General features: G+C 36.1%; 1 protein-coding gene and 1 pseudogene across 1 annotated transcript; both read left to right on the forward strand.

The window, feature by feature from the left end:
• The first annotated feature begins 9,818 nt into the window (after nt 1-9,818).
• On the forward strand, nt 9,819-10,788 carry LOC147939817 (uncharacterized). The gene is made up of 2 exons (XM_087461043.1): nt 9,819-9,930; nt 10,040-10,788. The coding sequence occupies exons 1-2, from the start codon at nt 9,819-9,821 to the stop codon at nt 10,786-10,788; spliced, it is 861 nt and encodes a 286-aa protein (XP_087317169.1).
• A 290-nt stretch (nt 10,789-11,078) lies between these two features.
• On the forward strand, nt 11,079-12,070 carry LOC104709360 (uncharacterized; annotated as a pseudogene).
• Nucleotides 12,071-12,461: the final 391 nt, after the last annotated feature.

Below are 12,461 nucleotides of genomic sequence, written 5' to 3' on the forward strand. Positions count from 1 at the left end.
CTGTAAAACTTAAAGGCTTCTTCTTCTAGTTTTTGCTTCTCACTTCTGTATTTTTTTGATATTTTTTATTTGACAAGATTAAAAATAGGAAACAATTTGTATCATAATGGAAAGAAGTATCTCTTTAGGGTTGTAAAAATAGATACAAAAATATTTAACTTAGCCGATGTAAATATACACTTTGACAAAGTCAATACTCAAAAGTACTAGTATACAATAAAACCTCTATAAATTGATAATGTTGGAATTTATAGTGTAAATTATAAATTAATTATAGATATATTTTAATTGTTTTCTTTTTTTTTTTAAATTATGAATTGAAATAATTTTAGCAAAATAATATTAGACTTTTGAATGTTGTAAATTTAATAGTTTTGAAATTGAATTTATAATATTTAGAAAACATTATTGACAATAAATTATTATACACATGACATACATAAATTTAAATTTCGAATAATAATATCAATTTTTTCATATTTTAATAGACTATTGAACTATAGAAACTGGAAACTTAAATTTTTTTGCTATTTTTTATGATATGTTATAGAGTATTTTATATCGTTATAGTGGGAAAATACAGCATAATAATTATTTTATAAATATATACGAGCTTTAGGAAAAACATACATTACTATATCAATATATATGTATATATATATATATAAATTTACATGATCATTAATTTATAATATTATTGGAACCATATTTTACATAGGGTTTCAAAAAAGTTATTATCTAATTATCTTATTATTTTATCGAATATTATTATTTTTACTCTAGTCCGATTCGGGACCAGTAAAATTTATTAATTTATAGTGTGTATTAATTTATAGAAGTTTTACTGTACATGTAGAGTGTTTTTTTACATGTAAGTAAAGTAAGTAAATAAGATATACATAAATAATTTTTAATCATTGTTAGTTATAGTATTTTTTTACAATATTTCAGAAAATATTTGATTTGTTACGTATTCTTTGGTAATTTTAATCATATATTATATACCGACTTATATATATATATATATATATATATAAGTCGACATGCATGTTTTTAAAAAATAAAAAACAATATCATAGCTTAAAAAAGAGGATTGCCTAAATAAATTTAAAAAATTTGTGAACATCCTTTTTCTTGTATGAAGGCAAAATTTATTCACAAACAATTCTATAATATATCAAATGCATCCTTTAGCCAATGTGTTTTAGGAAATAATTGAAAAAAGAAAATTAGTTAAAAGGTGGACAGAGAAAAAACAGAACAAAAAAACAAATTTTTTTTTTGGACTAACTATATATCATAATGATTATCCATTACTGAATCTAGATGAATGTAAATGATATAGAGAGTAAAGACCGTTACTATGGTCACTTGACTATCATTGTTTAGGTTGAAAGGCTTCAGACTTCCCCATACTAGTTTTGATTTAGTTAGCATGGTATAGTATTCATATACTTGTCTAAATTGATATTTGGAATGCATATATTACCATTAAATGCTTGTGAACAAAACATTTCAAATAAAACTTAAGAGATAAAAGAAATAATGTAAAATACTTATCTTTTGTCATCTTATTAGTATATCTTGACATGTTCATAAAATGTAATCAAAGAATTTGAGAATCTATTTGCACTTTTGGTGATTTTAAGCTAAATTTTTGTTGAACTTTTACAATTTTTAAATGGTAACAAGTGAATTTAGTTGAATTTTCTATGACTTTGGCATAGTCTAGCAAAATAATCAAAACTTTAACTAACAAATATCGTGAGAAATTATGAATGTAAATAGAATAACTAAAAAAATATCTTAAAAATAGATAAAATAATTTTATGGTCTCATCGACTCTTATTTTAACGAGAAATTGTTAGAAATACCGTTTTGCAGATACTCTTTTTCAAAAATATTTTTTTTTGTCATTTTCATTTTTACTCTCTTCTACACAATTACAAAATGTTAAATTATTTTTTAGAATTTTTGTTTTTAGTTTTGAGTTATCTATTTTGCATTTAAGGTATAATTTTGAATGGGTAATGTTTAGTATTTGGAGTTTAGGATTTAGAATTTAGGTATTTTATATATATAGAAAAGATATTATTGAAGATGAAAAACAAATGAGGGTATTTTTGCAAAAATGTATAAGAAAAATGTTATTTTTGCAAATGCCCCTATTTTAATAAAGAAATACTAAAATCATATAATTTTTTTTTTTGAAAACAAAGTACAAAATTAGTTCTAATATAATAATATATTAGTTAGCAAAATTGAGTTATTCTTCCATATTTATTTTTTAACCTATTAAAAGAATCGTGAGTGCTCTGCTACCAAACTGAAACAACCCGACCTATTTTTTTTTATAATAATAATTGTATATAATTAAACATCTCATACTACTTAACTAAACCAACCAAAGCACAATTCATCATTAAATCAGCAACAACCAATATCATGCACAGTGGAAACATATAACATTAATCAACTCAAATACACAACATCAATACAATAACTTTATTAACCAATCTATCCAACAACCTAGCATAATTCTATCCAAGGTTCCAATAACATAACCATCCATAACCATCAACCCACAAAAGAGACCCTAGATCATCCTCCTCCTCATCGTCATGATTCCACGTCGCATACCTGCACACCACAAACAACAAATACTTAGTGAGAAAATCCTCCCATCTACTGGACTATACACACAAGAAACTGAGATTTCAATGTTAATCAACACAAAGAACACAACAAACCATGAAACCAAGTGTTAGACAAGTTGGTGTCGATCGACACCGATTCCGCAGACGCGTTCTGCTCGAAGCCAATCATCGAATCTCCGTTTCTAACCATCTCCAATCCGTCCCAAACTCATCCAAAAGCTTCAGGAATCTATGAGAACCATAACACAACCACCACAAGCAAGAAAACATCACAAACAACATAAAACAAGCAAAACAAAAAAGATCTCAGGCTTAGATCAGCCATGGTCATGCACTCACCTCTTTTGCAGGAAGTTTCTGACCCAAACTGACGAATCCAACACCTTGGAAGGCTTCTGCTTTGTTCCTAGCACCAGATCTCTGCTCCACAGGAACAGATCTCACCAAATTAGCTTAGAATCTCCAAAATCCCTCAAGAGCGCTCTCTCTTCTCTCTTCTCTCTTTAGAACGACATAACAACTCCTTTTTCCACGACCTAGGTTGAGTTTCCCCTTATATACGTTGGTTAGGGATTCCCAAATAAACCAAACCAATCAAAAAGACAATTTAAAACAACCCGTTCAAACCAAAATTGATGGTGTCGATTGACACTCCCCTTGGTGTCGATCGACACCCACTCTCAAAACTCACAATTTGGTTCGCGGATGTTACAATTCTCTTCCTCTAACAAAAGATTCGTTCTCGAATCTGCAAAATACCGGCACTCGACCGCAAAACTCATTCAACCACCGTCGCAACGGTTCGCACCACCCAACCATCCGGTCAGCCGCAAACAGGACACCACTGGTCCAAACCACCCTGACCCCACTGGTCATTCCATCCTGACCCCACTGGTCAACACCATCCCGACCCCACCAGTCAATACCAGTCCGACCCCACCGGTCCACACCATCCCGACCCCACCGGTCCACACCATCCTGACCCCACTGGTCTGCAAAATCCCGACCCCACTGGTCCACACAATCCTAACCCCACCGGTCCACACAATCCTGAACCCACAAATCAAACAAAGTCCTGACCCCACTGGTCAACACAATCCTGACCCCACCGGTCAAACAAAGTCATGACCCCACTGGTCAACACTAAACTCCGGGATTGAACCACCATCAACCTCGTCATCCATATCCTATCATTATGCTTATTCACACGTCTTAGACTTTATTTGCTCTTAACTCATCCACTCTCAAGTCAAAACCTTTAAGTTATACCGATCTCACTTTCAGACCACCATCCTCGAGCCATACCGTCTCACTCTTGGGTCGTCACCCTCAAGATCTTGGTACCAGGGGAACCACCATCCTTTCCGGAGAACCACCATCTCCTCTGCCGCTCTCAGGGCCCACCACCCCTCAAGCTATCAGTATACAGGGGAACCACCATCCCCTCAGGAGAACCACCATCTCCTTATGAGTTGTTCGAAACCCACCGTCCCTAAGGCAAACAAGTCTCGACGTCTTTAAGGACTTCTCGACACAAATTATCTTCCGTGGTCCGCGTAAAACATCGCAATGTCATACCAACCACCATATTCCCTCCCAGAATATCACCACCATCATGACCACTCTTCAGGCCAACTCTAGAACACCCCTAACCACTCGGGTGTTTACACACGCCCTTTCCAAAAATAGACAAGTGCTAACTCGAATAAAACTTTCCAGTTTTAGAAACTTTCCATTTTTAGAAACTTTCTATTTATGGAAACTTTCCATTTATAGAATTCTTGTCCTATTTCCTTTTCCAAATGACACACAACTCCCAATAGAAAAATCCATAACAAATCTCGATCTTAACTTCTCAGAAATCTATTTCCAACACATCCACTTTCACAAATCACCGTCAACGGTATTTCCCGATACCGGCATGATCCCCCACTTTCCAACAACTTGTCAATAGCCAACTGCACTTCCCGCACATAAACTAAAAACACTATACAACTAACAACACACAAAACAACTTACCGTGGAATCTCATCGAAAACTCAAAGAGGATGATTCTAGGCTCCATGCTCACTTAAGTTGACTAACTACTCATAATCAATTTCCATCACACAACAACCATTCACCACATCATGCACCAAGCAACAGGAAAATAATTCCACCAATTAAATTCCCTTAAACCGCTAACACCATACATTAACCCGCCCTAGAACCATGAGGGCTTTGCTACCAAACTGAAACAACTCGACCCGTTTTTTTTTAAAATAATAACAATATATAATTAAACATCCCATACTACTTAACTAAACCAACCAAACCATAATTCATCATTAAACCAGCCACAACCAATATCAAGCACAGCGGAAACATATAACATTAATCAACTCAAATACACAACATCAATACAATAACTTTATTAACCAATCTATCCAACAACCTAGAATAATTATATCCAAGGTTCCAATAACATAACCATCCATAACCATCAACACACAAACGAGACCCTAGATCATCCTCCTCCTCATCGCCATGATTCCACGTCACATACCTGCACACCACAAACAACAATTGAGATGCATAACTATTATCACAAATACTTAGTGAGGCAATCCTCCCATCTACTGGGCTATACACACAAGCAAATGAGATTCCAATGTTAAGCAACACAAAGAACACAATAAACCAGGAAACCAAGCGTTAGACAAGTTGGTGTCAACCGACACCAAAATTGTGTCAATCGACACTGATACCTACTTGGTGTCGACCGACACACTCCGCAGACGCGTTCTACTCGAAGCCGATCATCGAATCTCCGTTTCTAACCATCTCCAATCCGTCCCAAACTCATCCAAAAGTTTCAAGAATCTATGAGAACCATAACACAACCACCACAAGCAAGAAAACACCACAAACAACATAGAACAAGCAAAACAAAAGAGATCTTAGGCTTAGATCAGCCATGTTCATGCACTCACCTCTTTTGCAGGAAGTTTCTGACCCAAACTGACGAATCCAACACCTTGGAAGGCTTCTCCTTTGTTCCTAGCACCAGATCTCCGCTCCACATGAACAGATCTCACCAAACTAGCTTAGAATCTCCAAAATCCCTCCATAGCACTCTCTCTTCTCTTTTCTCTCTTTAGAACGACATAACAACTCATTTTTCCACGACCTAGGTCAAGTTTCCCCTTATATACGTTGGTTAGAGATTCCCAAATAAACCAAACCAATCAAAACGATAATTTAAAACAACCCAGTCGAACCAATATTGATGGTGTTGATCGACACTCCCCTTGGTGTCGATCGACACCCACCTTCAAAACTCACAATTTGGTTCGCGGATGTTACTGATAGTCCGAAAAGAACATGGGAAGGAAAATGATAGGCCCTCATAACCAAGATTCGGTTACCGGTGGCTGAACTGTGGAGTCTGCATCTTCACCCTCCTCTTGTGCTTGCTGCTAGGACAATGTCTCACGTTCGGCTACCCGAATAACCTCTTTTGACCGTTCAATGTTGTTTTCAAAAGTTTTTGTTTTACGCGCTTTCCATAAATATCACAAAATTGACGGAAAGGCCGACACATTTATATAAATCTTACTTGCAATTTTATTACTCCAATGTCCAGATAGTATATTCTCGCTTACAACAAAAGGTTATAGAATCTTTTTTATATAAATGTCAAAATCTATACTTAACACTGACCCTACACAAGTTTTAGATCTATTTATGGTATAATGCCAATATGAGGCATTATCAGTTTCGTGCCATCGTTGAATATTCAAAGATTTTTTCGTGAATAGATGTTAAAGTTTCTTTTTAGATGCAGGCAATGTTAATAGAAAATAATGGTTAAAATATTTTTGATAAACGTTCAAGTGACATATATATACATTTTTTTGGTACTGCATGGAATACTTCTGTTTGACCATCATATATTTATGTTTTAAAATCGTATTTTAACCATAAATTTGGTAAAAATGGTACATTTCTTAACTCTAATTTTCAAAAAAAAAAAGAAAAATTTAGAAAAATTCATGAAGAAAAATTTAATGAGAATGACATTGTGCAAAATATTTATCGAATTTAGTGTAGTAGAAAGGATAAATGATAGATTAATTTAAAGGTTACCGCGAAAAAAAAACGTGGTTAAAGTATTAGTTAATACTTAATACTGTCTATATAAGGTCAAAGCACCTAATCTTATATTTTTTCTAAAGTTTAACATTTTATCTTCGGGTGGATCACTCTTAGATGTCCACACACCTCTCCCTCTCTTAATATCGTTTCCTTTCAATTTAATTGTTGTTTTTAAAAAGAAATGTGAACTTTTTGTTTTAGGAATCAAATATGTTTTAAAAAAAAAAGTTGATTATGAACGTGAGAAAAAAAAAATAGAGAAGGTGTATTGGTTTGGTTGGCTAAACTTTATAGAAAGGTTAACTTATCATGCTTCCACCACCCACAATCTCATGTTTTAAACAAATACAAAACAAATCATTCAGATACAAAGTTTCTTGGCATCTTCCATATATATTATCTGTTAAATAATTATGAATCAACTTCTTTATACGAAGGATCTTGAGTTTTGATTGAAAGGTCAAATCTATGAAAATGCCGAGATTAATCCTATAGATTATTAAACCTAAGAACATCCACCTCTTATTCATTTACTATGGTTATCGTTTTGTTTTGTCAACAAGGATGATAAATCAAACCAAAATAAACCAAAAACAAGAAATTAGTACGACAAGTTAGAATATATATACATATATATTTTTTTGGTAAAGATATAAAAACAAGGGTAATTTAGTTCAATAACCAATTTTGATAATAAAATTAAGAATATAGCACCTTAAAATGAAAAATAAAGAAACTAACCTATAACTCATACAAAATAATGAAACTAACCTTGAGAAACAGCACGCGAGTGACCTTAAGAAACAACACACGCGTGGATGGAAGGAAGAAAGAGAAGGTTAGTTTGTTTTTTTGTTTTTTTTTTAAATTTATTATTTGAATAAATCATTTTACCCCTTTATTTTTGTTATAAATATATCTTTTCAACAAAATTAATATAAAATTCAAAGTTTATATAAACAAAATATATTTTTTTTCTGCATTTGACATAGGTTTAATAATCAAAATTGGATATGAAAATTTTAAAATGATGATAGTATTAATAATTAAAAAATAAAATTCTATATAGAAACAAATCAAATAGAATAGTACACTACATTACATACTATTTAAACATTTAACACTATATTACAACTAAAAGATACGTTGAAAAGAAGATGCTATACCCTAAGGGATACAATATAAAGAACCCAAACATACGATTTAAACATACGATCAGTAAAACGATTTAAATGATTTATACGATTTAAACATACAAAAAACGTACATTTTAAAAAATGCAATATAGACAATCCAAATAGTAAAATTAAACACACAAAAATATATGATTTGTGATAAACTTTAATCAAACTCTAATCAAATTATTAACCTAACTTTATTGAACTAAATAGTATAAAAATATTTTTACAAATAATTTGATTTTAAAGCAAATATGATAGAAATAGGGAAATAGTTAAAAAAAAATGGGCGAATTAGCCCAGTAGCCAATTTGGTGAATGTTATTAAGAATATAGCAGGATCACGTGATAAATTAAGGCACTAACCAATGGGCTTGTTGAAATTACCGGCACCGGCCGAAGTTGCGTGCACGCGCTGGGAAGGTGGCACAAAGGGGGGAGACGTGGCAGCCTAGGAATTTAGGCGACATAGTGACCTAAAAATTGTCTAATCAGTAACATAACATGAGACTAATTTTTTACAGCATTTGAAAGTTAAGTTTGTTAACATAACATAGAGGGTGTGGGTGTCAATAAATAGAGTAATACTATCTCTTTCCATCTCCACAAGTTCACCTACACCTGCGAGGGTTATGTGTGACAGTAATAATAGCTGGACAGTGAAGGCATCTAATCGAGGAGTTAAGGTAAAGAGCTTTTCTGTAGCTCTGTCTATTAATTGCAGTGTCTTTTTCTGAAGGTGGAATCTTGTCTCTTTGTCCAGATCAGGTCTCATATACTTTTCCATTTTTATGTAGTCCTATAACAGCAGTCAGTTAATTAAATACTATTCTCCACTCCACGCAAGCAGATATTTAGTCGTGGTCTATGCTAATTAAGTGCTTGTACCATATGCAATAATATGGCTATTTCTTCAAACCATGTTTAGTCTGAGTAGACCTGACTCAAAATCGTATTTCCTTTTGTCTCTATGGCAGATGCCAGCGAAGGATCAAGTTCGTGTTGTGCTGGGTGAGTGGGTAAGGGTTGATAACATGGTGTGGAACTTCGAACCTGAATCGCCACCTAGAAACAACTATGTTCGTTTGCGCGATGGTCTGACATACAAAGCACTGGTTGCCAAAGTGAAAGAGAAGCTTGTTCTGCGTGCCCACGAAGTTGTCATCAAGATGTCGTATCAGTTCCCAAGGTGGTTTGATCTAGATGATGGAAATGGATCACCACCACAATATATAACAGACGACGAGGAGGTTGGGGTCTTCATCCGAATGCGGCGTTATATAGAAGAAGTGGACCTCTGCGTGACCGTTGTGAAGAAGACGCTGCCACAAGAGCCTAGCCCACCTAGGTCTGAAAGCCATTGGATGCATTATAATTCACAAACAGCGATGGGGAGTCAGATACCGACTCATAAGACATTTACTGGCATGAGTTTGCACTAGACGCACCGCTGCGAACAGAGAAGACGAAGCCAACAGGACAAGCAGTGACTGAAACGGAAGATATAGTCATGGCCTCAGTCCCTACGACAATAGAACGTGGAGAAGTCATAACGGAAGGAGGCGCTTCAACAACTAAGAAAAGAAGAACCGTGGGTGAAAGGGAGAAAGGGAAAGTTGTGGATGACGCAACCAAAGACGAAACATCAAGCGACGGCGACGAGGATGACTTTCAAATTGTTCCATTTACCCAACCTGACAACCCACTGCTCGTTGAATGTATTCAAGCTCGGACAAGAGAGAAAGATGTTGGATCACAGGATGCGCTCGGCAGACCTCCCTCAGAACCAACATCAACTGGGAGCACCAATGGTTTCGAAGGTGACGTGGAGGTTAATTATGTTTCTATGTGGGGGCGTGTGGAAGAAGCATTGCACACAATGCTTACTGACATGAGTGATGATCCGGCCTTGTTTTGTCGTGATGCTCCACCAGTATTCAACGATGGAAAAGGTGAAGGTAAATATCATTTTATGTTTTTAAAGGCAAAAGTGGACACCATATTATAGTATGGTATTCAATTTAGATGTGGTACTCACTCTCCATTTCCAATATCATTCTGTTACAGGGGTTGACACAGCTTTGTCTGACATACAGTACGAAGGCGACAAGTTGTTTGTTGGGCGTGTGTTCAAGTCAAAATCTTACTGTAAGATCAAACTTGCCATCCACGCAATCAATAGGAAGTTTCATTTTCGTACCAGTCGTTCAACCCCCAAGTTCATGGTGTTGAAGTGTGTTGGCAAAACGTGTCCCTGGCGTGTTTATGCGGTGAAACTCGACGCCTCTGAAAACTTTCAGATTAGGCAGGCAAAGCAAAAGCATACGTGCACAGTTGATGAGCGGAGGTGTTACCATCGATTGACGACAACACAAGTTATAGGCGAGATTATTGAGAGCAATTTTGTTGGTATCAAACGCGGTCCAAATCCAGCTGGCATTAGGAAAATACTACTTGATGAGTACCATATCAATATATTGTACTGGAAAGCGTGGCAGGCAAGGGAGGTGGCAATGGAACTGTCTTTGGGTTCTATGGCTTGTAGCTACGCACTTCTTCCAGCTTATGTTGGTTCGCTCTGTTTCACAGAACATGATGACGATCCTGATGGTGCCATGTGGTTCAAATACCAATTCATTGCATATGGAGCTTACGTGAAAGGGTACCAATACATGAGGAAGGTGGTTGTTGTTGACGGTACTTCGATGAAGGCTCGTTATGGTGGATGCCTTCTAACGGCCATTTGCCAAGACGAAAATTTCCAAATATTTCCACTTGCCTTTGCTATTGTTGACAGCGAGAACGATGCTGCTTGAGAATGGTTTTTCCGACGCCTCTCTACATTTGTTCAGGACACCACTGAGTTAGTGTTCATATCTGATTGACACTCGAGCATATATACAGGCCTGCGGAAGGTAAATGGATATACAATCGCCTTTTTGGTAGTTCTGATTGTGGTAGATGCAATATATATATGGGGGTCTAATTACGGTATTGTATATCCCCTGTTATCAGGTTTATGTTGAGGCGCATCACTCCACCTGCACTGTTCATTTTATGGCGAAATGTTCGTCATCTGTACAAACCGCAAACACTGGCTGGATTGATGTCTGCAGCAGCTAGAGCGTTTGTGCTTGACGATTTCAACAAAAAGTTTCTGGAAATACAAAGAGTTAACCCTGGGTGTGCAGCATATCTAGTTGACGTTGGTAAGTGAACAGAGTAGTGAAAGGCACATGGCGTCCCTATTACCTTATAGAGCTAATCACATTCTGATTTTGGTTCACCTCTACACTTTGTTACAGGTTTCTCTCACTGGACAAGAGTTCACTCGGCGGGCAAGAGGTACAATATAATGGACAACAACATTGCTGAATCATGGAACCAAGTCCTGAAGGAAGCAAGAGAGTATCCATTTATATGCATGTTAGAGTATATTAGGACGACGGTGATGGAATGGTTTGCTGTAAGAAGAACCAGGGCTGCTAGTTCAGCTTCTGTGATTGCTCCAACTGTTCGGAAAATTGTGGAGGAGAACTTTGAGAGTACCATGGCAATGGCGGTGAGGCCGATTAGCGACTTTGAGTTCCAAGTTCAGATAAGGAGTGGGGAATGTTTTACTGTGAAATTGGTTGAGGGAACTTGTTCGTGTAACCAGTTTCAGTGTTTAAGCATACCGTGTCCGCATGTCATCGCCGCAGCCAATCGTCTTGGTGTATCCGTTGATACATTTGTTGACGTCGCCTATTTTGAGGAGACAATACGGCATGCTTATGATGAGAAGATTTATCCTATTCCATCAGTAGGGGGAATTCTACTGTGGGAACCGCTGCCGGGACAAAAGGTGACATGAACCCACCTTTTACACGTCGTCCACCAGGAAGGCCTAAAAAAATCAGGATATTATCTCGTGGGGAGTTCAAGGTAAGAACGGAAGGCTCTGTTTTAATTCAGAAGCCAAAATTTTTCTATGTCACCACTAATGTAAGCTTCTTCTCTTTGTTTCCCAGCGTCCATGTCCGAAGTCTACTAGGCGATGCTCACGTTGTTATCGTACAGGGCACAACAAGGCCTCTTGCAAGAACGCCATCTAAGTAACTCAGTTAAGCCTTGGGGGTCGAATAAGGTGTTTGATGGACTGTGTTTTGGAGTGGGCAAATATATAAGGGAATAAAGTAATGCAGGGAATGTATATAGTAACGGTGACTGGGACTACTTTTGGCTCAAAATACCATGGTATATCCAACTCTAGGGTATACCCTAGTATTTTGAATTATATGCACCCCAACCTAGTATTGTATCGGTGACTGGTGGCTATTTTTTCACTCATAATATCATGGTATATCCAAGTCTTGTTTATACCATTGTATTATGAAGTATATAGACCCCAACGTACGTTTAATAGTACTGTCTGTGGTTATGAAGTTGTGAAGGTGTAGATAGTGATGGCATGCCCAAGAACACCAATGTATGTTCCCTTTGTAATATA

Source organism: Camelina sativa, chromosome 8, assembly GCF_030686135.1.
Source record: "Camelina sativa cultivar CO46 ecotype springtype chromosome 8, ASM3068613v1".
NCBI classification, from domain to species: Eukaryota; Viridiplantae; Streptophyta; class Magnoliopsida; order Brassicales; family Brassicaceae; genus Camelina; species Camelina sativa.